Source organism: Orbicella faveolata, unplaced genomic scaffold, assembly GCF_042242905.1.
Source record: "Orbicella faveolata isolate gen_17 unplaced genomic scaffold, um_ofav_v1 contig_12, whole genome shotgun sequence".
NCBI classification, from domain to species: Eukaryota; Metazoa; Cnidaria; class Anthozoa; order Scleractinia; family Merulinidae; genus Orbicella; species Orbicella faveolata.
The window spans coordinates 5,882,274-5,906,307 of record NW_028301539.1 but is presented as its reverse complement, the minus strand read 5'-3'; the positions used below and the strand labels follow the sequence as shown (position 1 = coordinate 5,906,307).

Sequence of the window (24,034 nt, the reverse complement as noted above, 5' to 3'; positions counted from 1 at the left end):
CGGTATGTGATTAAACATTCGTGTCAGGAACTGATCAGTGAGGACAATCAGGGTATTTTTATTATTCACTGAGGGTGAGAGTAACAAGAGAGTTGTAAACCAACGACACGTGAGCTATAACAAAGTTGCTACCTTTTACTAGGTCTAAAATTTTCAGTTGTAATTTTCATAGAACCAATATAAAGATTTCGTTCGAAGCCAAAAATGGAATGCTAATTCTAAAATATCAAAAATACCTCTGCCTTTTTTCTAGAAATCTTTTGAACACATTATCCTACCCGCCTCCTACAATGTTTTTATGATTAATAAAAACCATATACCAGTATACAGCATGAGTGAGCATAATATATAGATTTAGCCAACCCTAAAAAGCGCGGAGTTGCCATAAAACACTAATCATTTTAATACTCAGCACAATAACCTTATTTCATCAAAAAGCATTTAACCAAACCGAATGAATTGAACGAGCAAAACAAAAAAATCTCCACAAACAATATACGCAAATCACTCCATGCAAGTCTCTTTTAGCAACTGTTGTTCGCTTTTTTAAAGGAGAAGGTCACTCCAAAAAGCCTACTTCTTTTGTCTCCTCCTATAGCAAGTAAACATTCAGCTTTTCCACTGACCTAAATTTCAGCTTCTGAAGTGCCCGCTATCCTGAAGAATTTCGTCTCGAAAAAGCGACTTCGGAGGCCTCCATTTTGAAGCTGCCTGGCAACCAGGCCGTGTTTATGTAGCCTCATTCCGTCCGACTCGAAATTGGAGGGAAGGAGAAAAACCTGCGTCTGACTTGGCATCCTTCACAAGGTCAGCAAAATCTATTTCTTCCCTAGCGATTATCTACTTAGCTATTTTAAATGCTACCATTTCGGAGTTTGGAGCATGTTTGGCTCAAAATGATATGGCTCAAGAACAGCCATAACCCAGAGTGGAAGTTAAAAAGCTCATTCGAAGCCATTTGGACAAAATCTCTTGGACGGATTGACGTCACGAAAACGCGACCTGGCTGCTGAGTACTGTTCAAAATGGCGGCAACGATGTTCGAATTTTGGGCTTCTTTGGAGACGAATTTCACAAGAAAAACCTGCACTTTAGAAGCTGAAACTGCGGTGAGTTGCTGAAGCTGGTGCAAGATTTTTATTAGTGTTGACAAAAAAATATACGATTTTTGGATTGACCTTTTTCTTTAAAACGCATTAATTTCTCAACAAAAATTCGCCAAATAAAAGAATTTTTAAGAAAATTCGTTTAATATGGATTATTATTCAAGATAAAGCTAAGAAATGAATTTAGAAGCCGGAAAACATGCAAAATGTCAAAGACGTGCGGTGTTCAAGTTAATTATTAACGCTGAAGCGTAACTTGAAAACCCGACCTATTTGACAATAGACTGACGGATCGAAACCCACCAATGACTGATGGCAAACTTTACACGAGTCTTTCAGCCAATACCATCATGGCTATACTGACCAATCACGTTCAACGGACCAGACTTATAAGATCATCGACTGACAAACACTATTCACTTGACTCTGAAGATGACTTCCGCTCAGGTTGTCGAAACGTCAGTCACCAACAACAGTTCTTTTCAGAACTACACTCACCCGGACGATCACACTATACGAACTATAAACAGGTAAATTAGCCACGAGTCTCCGGGATTTTCTAACTTTTACAGCACTTAAGATAGCTGGTTGGTCAAAGTTTGGATAATGCTCTTGACTGGATAAATCACTATGTATTTAGTGCTGGGATGGCAAAGTTTGTGTCGTCAACCTTTCTCCAGTGATTTACCCGTTGGATGGCGTTATCCACACTCAGAAAGGGTGCCGTTTAGGCATTATGCAATATATTCAGCCTTCTGTCCAGGAAGTAGCAAATATTTATCATGCCAGATCGGATGAGAATTTTGCAAACAATCTGTAGTGGAAAAGCTATACACGGTTTCCTTAGCAATCGATTTGATGGGTCTCATTAAACTTTTTGAATAAAATGAAACTTGTCCACACTATATTTCTTCAGTCAAATGACGTGTCTTCTCCAAAAATCCACGATCCTTCGTCAATCGTTTTACGTCACCACGTCAAAATTAACATAGTCCTTGTCATTATAAACTTCCAAATTCACATATGTCTGCAAATCAAAGAATAGATAGATAAAGAGATTAGACAATCAACATTTATGTGCCTCTGCTGATCAGTGTAACAGTTAAGGGAGTCAACACCAGTGATGATACAATTGTATCGGTCTTCTCTGACTGCCAATGCTGCATTTTGGGCCAAAATTCGTTAGTTATTTCAAACTGTTTCGGATAGAGTGGTCGAATTTTCGGTCCTGATTCAGGCCGAAGCTTCTTGTTTGTTTACCACCTAACATTGATGTGCGAATGGGCACGCAATCGTTGTTTTTGACAGGCCGCGTTAAGACTAAAGTACGTTGTTAGTGATTTGGTAGCATAATGTCACCTCGGGCCCAGTGAAAATTGACCGCGAATATCTCTAGCTCGACGTTGTCTCGGTAGATATGCTTCATATTTGTCCCCTCCTCTCTTACTCCCCAAAAGGAAAGGTTTATAGACACTGTGGATAAAAGCCACACAAATTGCTCAATAGGACAACAGCTTAAACAGCGCGTGTCCATTTCTGCTGTGTGTGCTACACTGACATATATTAAAGCACTTTACAAACCTTGTGGTCATCCATAAGTCTTCTGACCGCAGAGCAAAGCCATCGGAACGTTGGTCTCTTTTGAGGTTTTTCTTCCCAACACTCGGTCATGATAGAATACCTGTAAAGCAGTTATGTATACACGTTATTTGCCGGCCGGGAGGTCCGTATTGGGAAAAACTGCGCCCAAGAGCATGATTTTTACCAATACGGACCGAACTAGGTCGGCAAATAAAAGTGTTTATTTTCTCTCCAGGGTATTGCTTTGAAAGCAACTTTTGTGTTCAATTTAATTCAGTTTAATTGAAATCGTTGAGTTCAAATCTGGCGTACGCCTACGTTTGACATTTCGGGCACAAACAGCCGGTAGTGTTTGCAGAGATTGTAGGGCTGATTTTAAATAAAAGTGACACAGTGTAGGTAAATAGTACGTTTAAAAAGGTTAGTTTTTGGCCGAAAATGTCGCTTATGTAACAAAAATAGATGCTAATGAAAAAGAAACGCACGGCTTGAAAAATCGAAAATGGCTTTATTTACTGCTTTCTTTGATTCTTTATAGAATGTTTACATTATACGCTGTTTTATGGTGTAACAAAAAGCTCGAAACGTTGCCAAACTTTCGGGAAATTTCGGAGCGGTCCATAACCGGTGCCCGCATAGGATGATCCGGACCACTGGAGCGCGCGCGATTAGCCAATCAGATTCAAGAATTTTGGAACCAGGACCGCTGTGAGGCTGGAAGAAAAAATAAAGTGTATTATTACGACTGCATTGCCTCTCTCTCGTTCTCTTAAGAAGGATTTGCGACCTATTTCTGGGTTGATTTCGGAAAGCCTACTGAAACAATTTTAGATGGATTTGGAAATCTCAGACTAATGCTTTGAGAGCCAACCGCATTTGGACATAAAACACTGAGGATGGAGATGGCGTAGAATGTACATGATATCACTCGAACACGCTGGTTTGCAGTTTTCATTTCATTTTTCCTGGTTTTCCCATAATTATAGTTCAGTCTGTGAGATGCAATGGAAGCCACTCACAGTTCAGCAGAGATGTGTCTTGGTCTAGGCATTCGGAATCCTGTCTGCAACAAGCCAGCCACTTGTCGAGAAGGTACACCAGGATATGGTGATTCACCTTAAAACATTAAAACATACTTGAGAACATTTAACACTTTAATGACTCATCACAAGGGAAGCAGTCAACTTTGTTTCCAAGAATATCAAAGTCTGAGACTTTAGGAAAACATAATGAAATGGTTTCGCTTGAGTCCATGAGTAGACAAAGAAATTAGTATACATGGATCTAATGCAAAATGGTGGTCGTCTGTCAGCATTCGCTGGCAACAGTGCTCTCTTACCCTTACAGTTTCCTCATGTTGCCTACTTAGAGGCTTTTGGCGGGAAACACTTTTCCTATCAAAACGGTAAATGTGGTTCAGAGATATCATGCACGAATTACACTGGAGGGTATTTTACCTGTAACCAAACATTCATCACAGCAGTCTAGTTGTGTTTTCACTTTGTCTGAGCTTGTTGCGTCGCATTATCATTAGCTATCATTCAAGACAATTCAAATATCCTTTTCAGTTATTCATCTACTTTGACAAGAATCAGTTTACTATACAAGATTATTCTTTTGCTATTAAAAGTAGACTGAAGTATTGAGAGCAAAAATAATATACTATATATCAAGCTATGGTCTTTTTAAGCATCCCCTGACAATTTAAACTACATAAATGGAAGGATGTGAACGGCGAAGCCGTGTTTACTGGCCTTCTGACAAATATTTTACTTACCAACAGTAAACACCTCCCACATTACTATACCGTAGGACCATCTGTAAAGCACAAATTTTGTGATTTCAGTTTAAGTCTTCCCACTTTTCAACATAATGCGGTGCTCTGCATCATCATTGATCGATATTACGGCTGCTCTTTTTAGAGTTCGTTACATTACATACGTAGCTAACAATGTGCTTTATTTTCATGGATGTATTTTCCACAAAAAAAGAGTATTACGGGTTGGTGGAAGTATGTATGCCATTCTATAACACTTCTTATAACATTCTTATAACACAGACAGCGACGAAAACATCTTCAACCGTTCGGTATGGACGCATTACAAAGGTTACGCTCTTTTTCATGAAGTGTGGTCGACAAAACTTTCACATGGTTATTAGATAATAAATGAAGAACGAGGGCTGGTAAAACATGACGGCTTTATTAAATCAAGGCTTGAACTTACACGTCACTCATAGTTGTAGATTCACCATAGAAAAGTGACTCTGGGGGCATCCACTTAACTGGGAGACGCGCCTTAAAAAACAAAACAAAAGAACAAACAAAATAAATAATTAGGGACTTTAAAATATGGTACGGCTAGGCTGTGCTACGGCGGCAGATAGTGAAGATCACTTCCGGTGACGTCATGACCAGTACGGCTTTGCCGCCGTAGCCTTGCTTTCTACTACGGGAAAGTGCGTGGTTTCAAGTACTCTTCACTACGTGAGCATAAGCCTGCTGTTTACTTGTCATTTTAACGCTTTTTTCAGTGTTTGGAGAGCCTAGTTTGAAGATAAAGTTCTCAATCATAAAAATCAGTTTTAAGATCATTGTTTCTTTGTCATTTGTACAGAAAATTTTAACGAATTTAACACCTGCCGCGAGATGATCAATTCAGTCATATTAGTATCGAGCCGAACAGCCGTAGATAAGAAAGCTTCGTATGATCTGATCTGAGCTTTAATTGTTTATTACTGTTCAAAATGTATTTTATTTTAATCGAAAGTTTTGTATTTTCGGGCTTTTCACGTAATCGTTGTACAGCGAAAAACCTGTCCGTGTTGAAATCGAGCTTTTTTTATACCAGAGTTTATATTTTGTTTTGTGGTTGGAATTACAGGCGGTTCTATCAAGTTCTAAAAGGCAAATCTGAGTTCTGGGAGATGTAAGACGGATACAGGAGAAGGTAATCATTGTCACTGATGAAGCCTATTTCGTATGAAAGTAGAATAACCTCTGGTTTCCTTGAAAGTAGTCATTTTTGAAAAGACACATCGAGACTGCACATACCGTTGCCGTACAGCAAAATCTTAATCATTTGAGTTTGGCGGGTAAAACACCGTTGTCAGCCTAGTCCCTCACGGCCAAAGTAGCTGTAGTAGCACCTCGCCGTAGCGTATCTTAAAGTCCCTAATAACGAGGTAACGACGGTCAACAAAACGAACGAACGAACAACGGAAACTGAGGGAAGGAATAAAATAATAACTGAACTACAAGGAATTGATCAGTTGATCGCAAAGTCAATCAATTGATTGATTGATTCATTCATTCATTAAATTATTTAGCTGCATTTGAGCTTAGTTTTGAGCGGTCTATTTTTGCAATCACCTGAGTTCGTCTCGTGTAAACATCTTTCTCCAAACCACGCGCCAATCCAAAGTCGGACATTTTGCAGACTTTGTTCTCACCTACTAATACATTGCGGGCGGCCAAGTCACGATGAACAACCTGAAACACAGATCAACATGAATCTCTTTCAAGATCAGTTACTCTTTTCACCTGAATATCAGGCACGTGTCTTGTTAACGCCAACACCGATACTAGTATTGTAACTATATTTATATATTGAAATAAGCAAACTGTATGTGATCCTAATAGGCCCTTTGCAGGATCCGGTCACATGGTACTGAATTAATTACGCTGGGACCCAAGTTACGCAGTGGGACCTTCAAAACAAAGGAAGGTCGGGCTGGACTGGTACGAGTTCCTTTGTTTTGGAAGTCCCACTGCGTAACTTGCGTCCCAGCGTAATTTATTCCGTACCATGTGACCGGATCCTGCAAAGGGCCTATTGATCCATAATCTGATAATAATGTGAGTTTCCGAGTATGCTTGCAGACTTATTGACTAAAAAAAAAATGTACTGAAAACATCAAATGTCGGACGTCCTCTCCGTCTAAATCTCTCCAATGTTAACTATGTTATCTGCTAGTTTTGCTTCGTGTTTGTTTTTGCTTTTCTAGCTAGTCTTCTGGTGAAATGTTGTATTATTTCACGTTTCCTTCTGTAAAGAGTTTTTATTAGCGTGGCCAACGATCATGCAAATTTATTAGAACAAAAGAAAGTGACTACATAAGAAAGGAATAAAACTCCCACAGTATTGATTTGGTTCACCAACATGGCCGCCGTTTCATTATTTGGGGATACCAATATGGCTGTAGTGTCGTCATGTGAAAACACTCTATTTGAAGGAAACTTGAAATGATTACTTCATCGTTTATACTACTAGATAAGCGGTGTACCTTCATTGTTACCAGATAGTTCATACCATCAGCTATCATCCAAGCAAAAGATAACAGATCTTTTTCAGTGAGTCTGGAATTTGGTCTTTTCTCCCCGGTATTGTACGTGTCCTCATGTCCTCTGCTCTTGCGCAGGTATCCCAGTAAATCACCGTATGGTAAATACTCCAAAACAATCATCATCGGCTCTGGAATGATAAAACAACCAACATCGGCTCTGGAATGATAGAACAATGCAAAGCTAAAACGACACTCACCTGAAAGTTAAAGTTTGCTAATTAATTCACCGATGAAATCTCATGGCGATAACGTAAGATTGGGAAACACATCCTACAGTTTATGATGATAATAATCTAGTGACAGAGCGGTGGTGATATTATGAAGTCATGTAGGCGACGTAATAAAACAAACATCACTTTCTAGGTAGGCCTAGTATACTCTTAATATTACATCAGAATCACGTCATTCAGGGATTTCTTGTAAAATACTATTGGCTATATGAGCCCTCCAACACAACTTATCCATCTTTCAGTAATTCAAACAATATTTCTCAAAACGCAGTAGCACCCTCCCTTTAGAAAGAAAAATAACAAGAAGAAATGCTTACATTAAAAATAAAACAACCAGCAAACTGAGATTAGCATGAATGTACCTTTCTCAGTGCAGCAACCAATCAGTCGAACAACATGAGGATGAGGCTGCAACGATTTCATGACGTCTAGTTCACTGAGCATGTCTTGTAAGTCCTTCGGTGAAGCATTGTCTGGATCACGTGTAAAACGTCCTGATGAGTACGAGGGTTGGTTGCTGCTTGAGTAAACGACAAATTCGGATCAAGGGAGAGCAAATCCTGTTTCCACTTATCTGTCAACTGACTTCTTTAGTATAATCCCGAAAAAAAGCAAAAATTATCCTACGGCTACTCTAAAACTATTCTAAGTACACTTCAATGCCATCAACGCAAACAATACGTATTGGCTGGAGCACTGAGTATACTGCGGGTGATGCCATTAATAGCTGAAATTTGAGCAAAAATTAGGCTTATGGACAATTATCAAATTAAAACTCGTCAACTGAAAAAAGCAAAATATATAGCTACCTTTTAGGCTTTTTACCGCAACTTCTGAATGCGAAGCTCCGTAGATTGCCTTGGACACGTGACCAAAATTCCCAGTCCCAAGCAGTCTCACTAACGTTATTTGGTCACGGTCGAGATTAAAACCATCACAGATGTCATCGATATTTTGATATGCAGCCATTGACAACATCGTAATATCTAAAGAAAACATTGACGCCTTTTGAAATATCAGCAAGAATAAGCCTTTTTTCTTTTGGAAGTAAATGATTTGTAAATTGTCATAAACGTCACCAGCGGGTTTTTCTTCCAGGCCTTCTGACTGGTTTGTTCTTACACCTCTGTTTCCGACTCCGACAATCAAGTTTTCATTGAATCATAAGCGACGGAGTCGTCAACGGAATCGGAAGAAACGGAAACGTTCTGATTCTTCCGACTCCGATTCTTTTGATCCAAGAGATTATCAAGGTAAAAGAGTGAATACCCCATGTAGGTCCTCTAACTAAGGTAATCTCTCTGAAGTTATTTTTAGACGTGGTACCCAGTTCTTCCGCGGAATTTACTCGCGCGTTGCGTGGATGTTCTCGTGGAGGATTTGTTTATGTTTCATTTCCTTTGTTGTCTTTTGGAAATCAAAACACAAAATGACTTTTCCCAAAATTTCCCGCCAGTTTCGAGAAATTCGCGAGTTACGTCCTCGGAAGAACTGTACCATGTCTAAAAATAACTTAAGAGGGATCACCTTGGATAGAGGACCTATATGGGGGATTCACTCTCTCACCTTGATAATCTCTTGGTCGAGCTTATGAGTCCGCTTACCACTCCGATTTTCGATTTTCACAAGGTCGTACTCTCTTACGACTCCGACGCTAATGAAAACCAGCCAACTTACCATCGCCGAAATCTTAATTTAATATTTCTGGAACACTCCAGAAACGGAAAAGGAAATGTTTTAGAGATATTATCCAGCACATTTTCAGTAAATTAATCTAATGAAGCCACCCATGGAGAATGCTGAAAACGAAGTAAACTAATTATTTGCTCCTTATATTACGTTCAACAATGCCTCCGCTAAGATCGAGCCTTACCATCGTACACTCTGACTCCTGATTCAGTTGTTACTGGCAATTTGTTTTGTTTTACTTTCTTTTGACGGCACCTCCTGTTTCACTCAAGTAAGCAATGAAAGTAACATACAATCAGTATCCAGTATCTAATATGTTGAAAACGACCAATGTCAGCAACATGTAGGTAAGACGTCGCACTAAAGGTGACAAAACAGTTACTAGAGCGGTTACTGTTTGAGTGTCGAAAAGCATAATTGCTTTTGCACTTACTACGCTACACGATCGACCTATGAAAAGACTAGAGCAACTTTTTCATCCAATCAGCAGTAAAACCGAAACCAAGCGTCACTCATTCGCGCGCGTTTTCCCGCGTCTTACTTCGAGTTTTTATTGGTCCACTGCATTTTCGAATTCTGTGTCCTTTATGATTGGCTAGAGTGATTACTTTGGTTTGGTTTTACGACACTCGGTTGAAAATTGCTTTACTAAAGAATACTTTATCGCTACTAGCACGTAAGCATGTTATAATCAGCGATAAAATCTGAAATATCATTCGATTCCATCATTGATTTTTCCATGCTTATGTGTTACCAAACCTTTGCTTATAGTTACTAGCAACCTACCTTTTGAAGATTTTGTAGCAGGCGAAAGAAACGATCAAAACTATCAATAACCCAACAAGTCCGGCAAATCCGTAAATAATGTTTAGGTACATTGCAGTCTTGGAGTCTGCTGTAAGGAAGAGATATACCACAAATCGTTTCATAATGCACCGACTTATTTTGCCACTTTTTAATTTTGTGAATCACTGGTGATCGTACCACATATTACTTGTTACATTTTTTAATCGTATATTCCTGGTACTCAAAGGCATGCCAATTACCTTCAGTTGCTGGAGCTGTTGTAGTAGTTGAAATTGTAAACGAGATAAGTATATACATAGGTAAAAATTTGGTGCTAATGGTAACCTTGAAATGTAAGCAACAGAAAAAATTGGCGAGAAGAATCAATGATAAAGAAAGAATTAGTAACGCCAGTGCTCCACCTCCAGTACCGATTGCAATTAACTTCAACGTCTTCGATCCATTTGTGGTAGCAGCCAGAAATAACAGACATTTATTCAGTGTTCATCGTTCGTGGGATAAAAGATATATCAACCAGTCAGCTTATAAGTTAAGCTGAAATCAAAGTCTTTGCCGACCATGAAGATGATTTCCAGTCCGTACTGCTTAGTCTCAGCACCCTATTGTTATAAGTCTCACTCGGTGGAATGCGAATCTATGTTGTTCGTTATGAACCACATACCTTTCAAATTCTTTTTCTAACAGCTTCATTGATTTTTACAGCTGCGAAGTCGTTTCATCAAGTGATATAAGGAAAAACGAAGCATAAAGCTTCTACCGCTTCGCATCCATAATGGCGGTTGTTTTGAAACTTTGAATTTACTTCATGTAAGTAGTTGCGAAATGTTTACATTTTGTGATGTCTTAAATGAAATAAAACAAAAAACGCAAACAAACTCTCGGAAATACGTAATATGGACAGGAAATCATCTTTATGCTTTTGAAAAAGCTTTCTTTTCCTGTTCCTGTTCACGGTGAAGTGAAATGGTCCGTGGGTTGGTGGTCCGTGGGTCATTCGTCCATTCAATTTTCGTTTAAAACCAAAAATTGAAAATTGATTTCAATTCTTGATTTTCATGATTTTTTATCTTAAAAAGTTAGAAAGTGCCAAATAGAAAATATTTGACCTTTTTTTCTTTCGGTAGAACATTGAAACAGAACTTATATTTTGACTTTAATCCTGTCAAATTTGAAGAGAATAAAACTGAGCGGTTATTTTGTTTCTCCGACAATGTTGCAGTCTGTGGCATGGCTTAGTTTTTCTGTTTTCGACGGAAGTCTAAAAATTGAAAATTGAAAATTGAAAATTGAAATCAATTTTCAGTTTTTGTTTTTCGGCCAAAACATTCCAAATCATTGACAGAACTGCCACAGAGGGAAGGGGAGGGGTCTATTCACATGGTAAATTTTCGCCCCCAGGCCCCTCTCCATAGCCCCACTTCCTTGCTTGGTTAAAAGTCGCGCTCTCGTCGACTGTCGCTTCGCGGTCTTTCACGACGTTTGGGAGCGTTTTGTGAATGTTGTGTCTTTTCGTCGCTCAGTTCTGTCCATTCGGCGAGCAGGGAGACCTTCGACGTCAGCCAAGATGGAGAAAAGTCTTAGTTTTCGTAACTGGATATGGATTGGACTGGACTGGACTGGATTGGATTTGTTGAAGGAGGGATTGGACTTGTAAAAGCGAAGACGCCATGTATAGTTTTAAGAATTCTCATGGAACTTGGAAGCGGGACGTTTGAGTCAGTTTATTTGGCAGATTTCAAATTAACGGATGTGCAGTACAGTGTTGTTTTCGAGAAGTCGAGAACAAAGCAGTAAAGTAACAAAGAAAAGTCGCTTCTGGCATTGGGTTCATAAAACCAATAAGGCATCTTGTCCCTCAAGCGACCTTACATCTAATATATCAAGCTCTGATACAGCCACACTTCCACTCAGTTGAAACCGCTATTGTTTGGGGAAACTGTGGGATAACTTTACGAAATAAATTACAAAAACTACAAAACAGAGCACAGTACTCAAACTATGACGTAGATGCTGGTCACCCATTCAAACTTCTCGGGTGGAAAAATCTGGCACGCCAGCAGCAAATTCAAAGAGCTACGATGGTTTATAAGTCTCTGCACGGGTTGAGAAACCGCATATAATCCAAGGGACTCTGAGAATAAACGCGATGTTCCACTGTCGCGCACAAACTATTATAAAAATAGTTTTGGCTATAGTGGCGCCGTTCTTTCGAAAAGGCTTCCTCGTGACTTAAGGAAAGCAGGGTCTCTGAGGCAGTTTGAACGCCTACTCAAAGCCGGAGATGTCTAAGGCACCGCATTCGTGGAAAGCAGCTTTTTTATTTAGTTATTCCCATTGTATTAGACATTTGGAATTAAGTATATCATGATTAGGTTTTTAAGCTGACGAATTTTTAAACCGTGTTTAAATAAAGATTAAATGATTAAATAAATAAAAAATTGATTACACCATCGGCATAGTCAAAGTCCTCTAGAACCGATTTAAACTTCCACCTCAAGATTCGTCTTCTATCGATTGTGTGCCGCATAACCAAGTCCATGATCAAGACAAAGATGAAGCCAGAGATCATACACCCTTACCCCACGCCGCTCTTCACTTCAAACCAGCTAGAATTCCTTCGCGCTCTGTAACAGAGCTTGAGCTCTGATGACATAGTGCCTTGAAAGCCCTGATGAAGAAGTCAGGGATGCCATAGAGCCTCATAATGACCCAAAGTCTCTCTCTGATGATGCAGTCAAAGGTCTTCAAAAAGTCAACGAAGTTGATGTACATCGAATTCACTATTTTTCCCGACGGTTTTATCCTCGACCTAAATCTTGTGTTATCTACTCACATCTGACTGGTTTATAAACAATGAAACTGGGTGGGATTTAGCTCAGATCAACAAGTTTTATTTGACGGAAATTGTAGAGATTTAATTCGCCCCTGAATTTTGCTCTCTATTACGTTTTTTTACAAATTCAGTTCAATCCAGTCCAATCTATATCTTACAATATGGCGCTTGAAAAGCTCGAGGAAGTCTCCATGTGGTTACATCAACCACCCCAGTTACGAAAACTAAGACTTTTTTTTCCTTCTTGGCTCACGTCGAAGGTCTCGCTGCTCGCCGTAGTGGACAGAACTGAGCGACAAAAAGGCACAAAATATTAATACACCAAACGTTCCCAAACGTCGCGAAAGTCCACGAAGAGAGAGCGTGACTTCCAAGACTGCTGAATTAAGCAGGCAAGGAAGCAAGGACTGTGGGGAGGGGGCTGAGGGCAAAAAATTACCGCGCTAATGGACCCCTCTCCCTCCCTCTGGGGTAGTTCTGTCAATGATTTGGATTGTTTTGGTCGAAAAACAAAAATTGAAAATTGATTTCAATTTTCAATTTTTAGACTTCCGTCGAAAACAGAAAAACTAAGCCATGCAACAGACTGCAACATTGTCGGAAAAACAAAATAGCCGCTCAGTTCCATTTTTCTCTTCATTGTTGACAGGCTTAAAGTCAAAATATAAGTTCTGCTGTTTCAATGTTCTACCGAAAGGAAAAAAGTCAAATATTTTCAATTTGGCACTTTCTTATTTTTTAGGATAAAAAATCATGAAAATCAAAAATTGACATCAATTTTCAATGTTTGATTTTAAACAAAAATTGAATGGACGAATGACCCACGGACCTGAAATACCCACAGCTTTTGTAAAAGTTTTTACTTTAGGTGATTCATTTTTGTGCTAGTTTTTACAAGACTAGAAGGGAAATGATAAACGTAAAATCATTTACTTGAAACTCAAAGAGCAGGAACATATTATGTTAATCTTAACTTGATAATTATATAACTATTCAATTTAACAAACGAACCAGCTCTTAGTGTGAAAGTCTTCGCTCCAGTAGGTCCTTCGCCGATGTTGTTTATTGCAAATACCTGAGGGGAAAAAAACCAAAGCGAACTTTTACGGGTTTTATTTTTTGTCTTTTGTTTGTTTGTTTATTTGTCTGCTCGCTTTCTTAGCATAAAACTCCAAAATAACACTTAATTGCTGACGCGGTAAACTGCTTTCCCAAACTACGAGTTCAAATTGTACCCACTTGGAACTCATACGTTTTTCCCGCCACTAGATTGTCAAACTGCAGTTCGGTTTCCTGTGTACTTCTTGACTTGATATCTGAAAAGTCATCCTCTCTGATGGATGTCACGTGATAACCTTTAATGACGCCATTCTTCGCTAGTAATGTCCATGACACAACAACGGCTTCTTCCGGTTGTTCAACCGAGACTTCGGGTTTACCAGGAATTATATTGTGTAAAATAAACCAGTTAAGAAAATCAAGTTCCAAGCGTAATCTCTAAAACCTTGAGCACAGCAATTTTAGCACACTCAACAAATTTACGTTTTTACCTTCCTCCGACTGGTCGAGAGGAGAACAACAAATCTCACATGGTACTCTCAAAATACGGGGTCGTCCATTAAGTTGCTATTTTAACCAAGCGTACCGTATTTACTAAATTAAACGCCAGATCCCACATAAACGCCGATTTCAATTTTAATTTATATTATAACTCTTTCATGTCACATTATTACATTTGCAGTGATGCTGTAATGTTGCATACACTTGCAATAAAACCGACCTCTAGTTTATCTTTTAAAGCAGGTCTTTCACTTGGGAAACTTTGGGTTCAAAGCAAAGCATATCGAATTAATGAAAATCAAAAGATGTCTTATCTGAGTGAGATCTATGTATCGGCCTAGCTAGGGCAACAATATTAATTAATGTGACAGTATATTGCACATATTGTCAAAATCAAAAACTTACTTGATCCATTAGTTCGTACAGTAATTGTCGTGAACTTTCTTCTGCCACTTTCTTCTGCCACTTCACTCACTCTGTTTTTAGCGTAGATTTTAAAAGTGTAATTCACAAATGACGAAAGCCTTGTTACCATTACATGGGTCACGTTCAGACCTTCTTTATATGGTAAGTAAGTGACAACACTTTCGCACGCCTCATCTAAACACTCTCTGTCATCCTCACATGGCATACGACAATCGACGTCATAGTACACGTGAGTCTGGTCACCGGTTATTGCAGGCGCCAGCCATCTTAACTCCACTGCACTTTGGTTAACGAATGTAACGTTAATTCCCCTTGGGATTGTTGGTAAAACTAAAAGCGAAAAGAAACTAGTATTTCAAGATACTAATGAGTAAGCAACTAAGGCATGCCAAAATTACCTCGGTGTTTAAAATACACTTTATGAAGAAAGAGTAGCTAACAGTATGTATTGGTGTTTTTAATTCATCATACTTACTTACTTTTACTTACTTACTTAAAGGAGCTACGTCACGGTTTGCGCATATTGAAAAGTTTAGCCTCAATTTTTCAAATTCGTCGTTTGTAATCCGTGTCAATCTTCTCCATCCTTGGCCATCCTTGTTCCTTTATGGTTGATCATTATCTCTTTAGTGTTTTTCTATCTTATTAAATTGTTATTTTCAGGTCTCCTACCATTTAAAGGTAATTTTGTATGTGGCCAAAATAACTCAAAATACCGTGACTGAGCTCCTTTAATTCATGCCATGTTACTTTACTTACTTTCTAACAAAGCTACCTGTTCTCCGAAATTCACAAATTGAGGACAATCCCATGCAGATGCGATCTCAAGACAGCAAAGTAGTGGTTCCAACTGAACGTTATGATTTATGATGAAATCAAAGGGCACAATAGACGAATTGATGTTTACAGTGTAAAAGTTACTAGGATAAAAGCCGTTGAATATGAAAAGAGTCCCACTCACAATGTACCGTAGAATTACAAAAGTACCAACGGCTGCCGTTACTTTCGGATTCGGCAGGCTAAATGTGCCGCTACTTTCGAAAGACACCTTACTTTCGGGGGAACCGTACCTTTCGAGGGGGGGAGGGGAGGGGGTTGGCGGCGTTACTTTTGGAATTCCGAGGCGTTTCAAATTAAAATTAAGGCATTTCTTACCCGTACAATTAAGGCCCGTCTGGTCATTGTATTTTTCATCTGGACAAGCTAAAACAAGAATGCACCAACTGAGATAGGAATAGCAGAATGGGAAATAATTTCTATTGTTATACCTCCCAACTCAAATACGTTTTCCGATTGGAGGAGAACGTGTCACGTGCCATGGGTCAAAACTCACTAACTCCCTAGGGCGAAAAAACTCACTAACTCCCTAAGGAAACAATAACTTGAACTTTCGGCCTCGCACGTGATCAGGTCGTGCACCTTGAAACGGCAGCAAATTTGTGTGCCAGTCAGCCTGATGGCAAAAAGCTATTGAAGTAGAGCAACGTTTCTCACTAGAGAAGGCATTCATTATTCAAGGAAAGGGATTTATAATTGCAAAAACATATTAGATTAATAGTGGGGAAAATTTGAACATTTTGTGTCTTCAAGCTTTTAATTTGGTGCTAAAAATGGGTCGCCCGCGTTCCCCAACTCGCTCTTCGATCGCTGTCGTCAGGTAGGAAAATAATTGTGTCATAATTAACAACGAAGTATGCTGCTCTTCGTCAAATCAAACCCAGAATTCTCGAGTTAACCATTAGAAGAAGGCAAAACTGCTTAATTACGGTCTTTATTTTTTGTTAGCTGCGAAGAAAAAGACTGTTATCGTGTCGTTTCGGTAGTGGGACAGCTCGGTTTGACCGCCACTCGTACTGCAAGCACAGCCACCGTAGGTGTCAAGCAAATGATTTTTCTCGCAGTTTTTTCTTCTTTTGGGTTGGGAGGTATAACAAAACACTTAATGACTGGCCCCGCCCGAAACAGTCAATTTTGTTTCCCCTCGACCTCAATGTTGAGGGTGTCGGGGAAACAAAACTCACTGTTTCCCTTGGGCCCAGTCATTAAGTGCTAATATTACAGCATCGCACTTGTTGACCAAGAAACCTTTCAATGATTGCTATCAGTTACAAGTTCAACAAAGTTTTCATTGCATTTGCAATAAAGCGAAATAGTACAAGCTGGTTTCCCTTGATCTTCTTGAAAAGAGAGACGAAGCTCAGTATTCCTGAAACGAAAGAGGAAACAAAAAAGCCATCCAAGAAAATAAAAGATAATATATTTGACCACAACAGTCAATCGCAGCAACATTACCTTCGCATATCCCTCTATTATTCTGCGTGTCTTCTTTACAAATACATCTTCCTTCAAGTCCAGTGGTGTTCCACTCGCCATTACTTTCACAGTGAACGTACAAACTGCCATGTACTTTAACGGCATCTTTGATACAGCTTCCTTCAACTCGAATGCGTTCTAAATCATTTGCTGGCGCTACAGTCCTTGGTAGTGACACCAAATTACTTCTGAGTGTTTCATCAGGGCAAATGTTATAACTGACCTTCACAGAGAACAGAGTACTACAAGCTCCATAATTATGGAATGCCAAGATAGTATATTGTCCTTTAACAAGGACGTTTACTGTTTCGGAATTTCTCGAATTGATAGCCTGTTTAATTTCTGCCACTCTTTCATACGCTGTTGTGTCAATGAGAGGGTCAGGATAGTTATCTTGATCCGCAATAAACTGGTCTGACTGGTTTACGTACAAGTCAAAAACATTTACGCACTGAGGACAACTTGTGATTCGGTAAGTGACAGTAATATCGATCCTGTTTGCTTTTCCGACTGTGAATTGATAACTCAACAGCCATTTGTTTGACTGTTGTAAGTTAACATTGCAAGCCGTATATCGTGTAGGGTTAGTCCGTCTGTCCCACTGCAAAATAAAGAATTAGTGACAAATCAACCAACAATCAATGGGTCATTAAAACTCAAAATCAAATACTGGTTATGGTATTTGTTTCCCGGGGGGACTCCAATATAAAAAGGACGGGGGTGCTCGAAGAAAATTTTAAAAAGAGCGCTACCAAGATCCTGTTTTGTGGACATGGCTAGGAATTTTTTTCACCCCTAAGTGGTACAAATTCTTAAACAACACAACGTAGGATGATTCTTTTGAAGGTGTACTATATTTCGGCTGGCCAAACCAGCCTTCTTTAGGTTCAATGAGAATTTTACATTGGGACGTGGTTTTATGTAGCATATTTTCGTGATACCGGAAATACGTAAACCTAATTGACAGTGTAAATTAACGATATGCATATGGTAAAATAAAATAATGAAAAAAAGATAATAAAAGGAAACAATTAATATGTTTCTTCACGGACGTTCAGACCATCGGAATCAATTGTTCTGCCTTTTTGAATTAAAAAAAGCTTCCCGGTCCTTACGGAGTCTCGGTTAAAAAATAATTTTTCGATGGGGATTAATTGCATGTCGTCAGCAGTGTGGGAAAAAATACCACAAAAGCTCCTGCTTTTGAGGCTTAACAACCTAAGAGGTGCCAAACCTTCTTTATTAACCCCTAAAATGAACGACGAACACCCCCATCCTTTTTATATGGGAGTTCCCTCCCCCCCTCGGGATTTGTCAATGCAGTAAAACCCAAATACTGTGTTCCCACTGAGCTGTACCCTGTGTACATCCGTCCCCTCCCCTCAAAAAAATCTCCCCGATTTTTTGGAGGGGAGGAGACGGATATACACAAGCTAAGTGAACCGTTCATCGGATAGCCTACGTAGCTTGGTAGTTTTTAAGCAATTTGCTCGCGCTCAAACTGCTTAAAAAATTGCTTAAACCGCCAAGGCAATAACTGAGCGCTCGTGGAACAGTGGACGACACGCTATTTGCCTTGGGAAAGGACTGGCTTAAATTAAAGTTCGTCATCATGTTAAAGGTTAGCGTTTAAACTTACCCCTGATGGTCCAGGCGGCTTACTAATCCAACTCCAATTGTGTTCGTCGTCTGTGTTTTCTAGTATCAGTTGAACTGATGACGCCAATGCTACAAACGTCAAGGTGATCAAAACTGCGGTCCAAAACTTCTGCATGCTGATCAGTCATAACTTATAAATAAGAGGAAATATAAAATTTAGTTTGGCAGCTATTGCCACAAAATTGATATTTTCAATATGGCGGACGACTGACGAGGTTCGAAGAGCGAGATATATTCAGAACTACCGCGTTTACAGCTTTTATACAGTTTCTATATATTTACATTTTTATTTTTGAAAGATTAAATGCTTCGAATGTGAATAGAAGACGTGATAAACGTGTCTTCATCTTATTCTTCTCATTACTCCAACAGATTCCCGGCCTCGGCAAGTCAAATTTCCCGGAGTAGCTGTCTGGAATAAGAACAAAGATCAGAAATTGCAAATATATCTAAACTATTTCTGTCGACAATAGGCTCGCTCTCGGAAAACTGTTGGCTTCTCGAAACAGCTGATGTCCAAGGAAAAATATCTGAGCATATTTTCGCGCCAAATGGAGGTTATTGTGGTTATTATCCTTCAAATATTTTTTCGCAACAGGCAAATTGCGTTGTTCAATTTTTTTCTCTAAGCCCGCTTGTTTACAGGAAAGGTTTCACGGACGAGTACTAACCATACAGGTATTCTCCTGGGACGGGCACTCGTCTGTAAATAATTTGGTTGGGTAGACGCGGTTTGCGGGAAACAAAAGAATACAGACAAATGTATGGAAAATTAAAATAATCAACTAAGCGTTTTCTAGCCAAGCTACATCCTTCAAACTTGGTGAACACAATCTTCTACCTGGTATTTTAACGTTACGATTCACAAATTGTGTAAAGTTCAATTTTGGAAAAAGTTATTTGCCATCGGATACCCATACCGTGAAACACTGTAATTTCTGCCAGCTTTCCCTATCCGTCAAGATGGCGTCGAAAACCGCGATAAGGCCTATTAGATCTGTAGTTTATTGTACCTTACATTTTGTAGCATTTAACGTACTGTACTATAAACTTAATTACTGATCCCGAAGGAAACAGCAAGATTTTGTCTTCCGGAGAATCTCGATGTTAGCTGTTGCCGCGTGACCATAAATCAACCAATAAGAGTGCGCATTAGAATCACCCAAACCCCAGCTATTTAACAATTCAAGCTATTTCCGTCATGGTAAATTTACTGGCATAATGCAAGCTAAGTTTTCGCGGTGAAAAGTCATTGCTGAATGTGGTAACTGACATACAGTGAAACCTGTATTTAGCGGAACCCTTGGGGCCCTCACTAGTGTCCGCTTAATACAGGGATCCGCTCAAAACAGGTTCTAATAGTTAATTCTTAAATCTTTTGTAACACAGTGTAACACACTGTAAGATCAAACACTGCTCAAAGGAGAATGTCCAGTCAGTCAATGTATCAATCTGGAATAATCACTTAGCTTTAAAACGACATCGCTGAACAATGTTAAAAGAGTCTCAGCTGGACCTTTAAAGTAAAAAGCTCTTGAAGTGTCCGCTTATTGCAGGTTTTGTGCAACAAAATGGCTTCAATATTGGTGTCCGCTTCCGCTTAACCGTGGTGTCCGCTGAATGCAGGGAGGGAGGAAAATTTTGGAACTTAAGCTGGTGCCTACTTAATAGAGGGTGTCCGCTTAATATGGGGTCATTAATACAGGTTTTACTGTATGAAGAACTGTCGCCGAAATTTAAGCTGAACAAAAATTTATTTCCGCCATGATAAATTAAATGACGTAATGCAAGCATCGTCGCCTAAACAAAAGTGAAAAATCATTGCTGAATGTGGTTACTGTTTGATAGATGATGAATTGTCGCCGAATTTAAGCTGAACTGAAATTTCATTCCAGTCTTATATCAGCCTTATCAACATCGCTAGGAAAGGAGCGAATATTGTAATAGACAAACATTTGTGAACGGCAAAATATATTTGCAAATGAAACAAATTAACTTCACTTTAGCGCCATTGTTATACGGCGTCGACAAAATCTGACTTGGTCCGGACGGGATCACGGATCGGATCACGGACCGGATCGCGGATCAGATCGCGGATCGGATCGCGGATCGGATCACATAAAAGAAAAGTTTAAAAAAAAAATTCAAATGGTTTATAAGATAATAATAAATAAAAAATCAAAGTGAAGAATTAAAATACGTTAAATGAAAATAAGAAATGTTGCGTGACAAGCCAAAATAAAGTCTGCGTGACATAATGAAGCGCAGGTCCCGTTGAAAGAAGAACCGAAGAGCTCCGCAACCCGTAAGTGTAAACTTAAATGGCTAAAGGACACTATGGCCTTTAAGTGCTACGGCTGCGAATGGATCATTCGAGTCCCAGGCGAAATTCCTGATCCGCCAAATGATGTAACTGAGTCTACTAATGAGTATAAGTCATTTGTGAAGGACGGGAAACTACAAGTTCATTTCAGGCCCACGCATTACCACCTACGTGCTGCATGCATTGCCGCCACGAATCCCGAATTTGACGCAAGTAATGACATGTTAATTACAGAGAATGACAAGAGGTCATTTAAAGAGCCACATAAGCACCTAATTTATGACGAATGTAAATTGTAATGAACAGCAGATGTAGTTATATTTTGTGCGAACAGCGAAGGTGCAAGTTATATCCTCTGAACGTTAGCTGGCTCGAAGCTTGCGTGAACCTCCCATGCTCTTTTTTGAAATCATTGTTAGTAACAGTAGCTAATTCTCGGCTACATTTTCGTGTCCTATGCGAGCGTTATAGTTGGCGTTACAGTTTGCTTCAAAGCAGCTACGTCACGGTTTGCGCATCTTGAAGAAACTAGCCTAGTTTTTGAAGTTCGTCGTTTGCAATCCTTGCTAATCTTTGCCATCCTTAGATCGTCACTCCGTTTTGATTTATTCTTGCCTCTTAAGTGTTTTTCCACCTTAGAACACAGGTTTTATTCTATTTAAAGGTAACTCTTTGCGACCCTAAAAATGACTCTAAATATCGTGGCGTAACTCCTAAAATGTTGTTTATTCTCGGGTTGCCTTATCGTTCAGACGATCGATGTTATGTCTCTAAACGTGAAAACGATTCCTAGATTTTTTTGCAAAACAGCTATATTTCTTTGAAATACAAGTGGTTTATTTCGTTTTACTCCAGTGGGAAATATTGTATTCCAAACTAACATCTTATAAAAGTATAGACTTATTCCGAAAACAGAAATTGTTCGACACCATCAGGAGTTTAATTTGTTTAGTGTGTTTTTAGTTTTTTGTCCTTCGATTTATACGTTCGTCTTATTATGACCATGCTGACTCGTTTTATGGCAGTTTACCTTTGATATTATTATTGCAGATAACTTAAAGGAATATCACACCTGAATTAAATAAAACGTTCTGCTCACAGTAGTCACTCTAGCGTAATTTGCTCAGCAAAATTTTGAATCTTGAATTTGAATTTTTTCATTTTTTTTTTCAATATTTTTTCTGTGATCCGGTCCGTGATCCGATCCGCGATCCGATCCGTGGTCCGATTCGTGGTCCGATCCGTGATCTGGTTCGGTCCGGTCCAGATTTTGTCGACGCCGATTGTTATACGGTATTAACATTCGTTCTGACGCGGGCATAAACGGACACTAAGCAACGATATCAGAACTCTGTTTCATGTTCCAGATTTATTTTAGGGACTGACTCTGTAAGATCTCACAGCTTTACTCAAAAGGCAAAAGCCCTCCAAAGCTGAAATTGACTGAGTGGGCTATAACTTCGGTATGGTAACGAACAGTGTTGTGGAGCAGTATTTTCTGTTATTGCACGGCATTAATTCATCGATTTACTAGTCAGCTACTAGAAGCCAAAAGATGATCATTTGGATGTGAGAAGGCACATCAGTCCCCACGCACTGCAAGTCTGATGGTATGTTTTGACAAAGATTACACTCGACTGAAAGCGATTTGCATGCAGCAAACCAATAATAAACATTTCGCAAATGTCAACTCTTTATCTTACGTTATCACTCACGGAATGCATGCAAACCGTTACAAGTTATGTACTTACCAGTTCGTGATCGACAAACAGTCTTGATTCATCGAAAGAATCTTTCAAAGAGTAGCCTAAGGTTAGACAACACGAACATAGGGTAGAGACTGCATTGCTTCTACGGTTGACCCGGTCTGCGCGAACTAAGTAGATATGCAATAAGATATGCAATAAGTATGCAGATATCAAATACTTATAATTTGACAAAGAATGATGTCATTGTCAAGACTGAAAGATCAGTTTGTGTGACAACATAGTAACCACCAGTGTCGCGGTTTTAGTTTGGAAATGTGTCCTGTGTTAGTCAATGTTTGGGAAACCTTATAGCGGTAGACTGAGCAAAAGTTTTGCTAACCTGCAGAACAGGCCGGTTAGCGGGGCAGAGAGCGAACCGCGATACGCGAGCGCGGAGCGCGAGACGAAAAAAATCCTGCAGAACAGGCGGATTAGCGGGACAGAGAGCGAAACGCGATACCCGAGCGCAGAGCGCGACTACCAACGCGAAGCGTCGCGCGCGCTTCGCGCGCGTGGTCACGCTCGTGGTCGCGCTCCGCGCTCGTATATCGCGTTTCGCTCTCTGCCCCGCTAATCCGCCTGTTCTGCAGGCTGAAGTTTTTTATGGCGTGACTTTGATGTGCACGGACAAATAGTCAGCAGATATTGTTCTAAAACAAAGCTGTCTCAAAGATTTGCGTGTTACTGTTTACGTCAGTTAACGAAGGAGAACGCGCAAGGGTTTCCTGCGTTTCCTAGTTGACAAGGCAAAAAGATGTTACTGCTGTAGTTTTCACAGTGTTTTAATACAGAGCGCGCAGCGGTCAAAAAAACTGGTTAGAGCTTAGAAAAACATGGCGCTGGAAAAGAGGTGTTCCAGAGCGTTGACTCTCACTGAGTCTCCTTCATCAACATTTGTGTAAGACTTAACTTTCCTTGACGACAAAGAGTGAAACATTCAAATGTGCCGTCAAAAAGTTCAACCTAACTAAGGATTGCATGTTAAACTCCCGTCAACATATGAGTAAATATGACTCGGGAAAAAATACAAACAAATTGAAACGAAATCCACCACTGACACTTGGTATATAGCGGACACTATGAACCCGTTTATTTGTCATTGACGGAAGTGAAGTAAAAACAGAGTCCTTCATTGTTGGGTTTTAAACTTCATAATTTGCCTGCTTGCGTGTGCAGTAAATGTTTGATTTCGTTCCGAGGCCCACCAACTGAACGCAAACTTTTTTTAAGGGTTTAAGCCTCCAATTTAGTAGAAAATGTCATGTAACCATGAAAACATGGTTAACAAGAGATTTGTGGGGAAGGATCGACACTGACTAAGCGGAATGTGATTAAACATTCATGTCAGGAACTGATCAGTGAGGACAATCAGGGTATCTTCATTATTCACTGAGGGTGAGAGTAACAAGAGAGTT

The 24,034-nt window shown here is 39.5% G+C and overlaps 1 protein-coding gene across 1 annotated transcript; it reads right to left on the bottom strand.

Moving 5' to 3' along the window:
* Window positions 1–115: 115 nt before the first annotated feature.
* Window positions 116–18,672, bottom strand: LOC149116278 (ephrin type-A receptor 7-like). Its single transcript, XM_089283615.1, has 17 exons — window positions 18,529–18,672; window positions 16,869–17,490; window positions 15,732–15,779; window positions 14,558–14,906; window positions 13,830–14,037; window positions 13,602–13,665; window positions 9,737–9,845; window positions 9,135–9,208; window positions 8,071–8,247; window positions 7,624–7,734; window positions 6,972–7,159; window positions 6,058–6,177; window positions 4,913–4,983; window positions 4,465–4,505; window positions 3,707–3,803; window positions 2,688–2,787; window positions 116–2,133 (listed from the first exon to the last, which is right to left on the bottom strand). The coding sequence occupies exons 1-17, from the start codon at window positions 18,661–18,663 to the stop codon at window positions 2,071–2,073; spliced, it is 2,577 nt and encodes an 858-aa protein (XP_089139741.1). The 5' UTR covers window positions 18,664–18,672; the 3' UTR covers window positions 116–2,070.
* Between the last annotated feature and the right edge of the window lie 5,362 nt (window positions 18,673–24,034).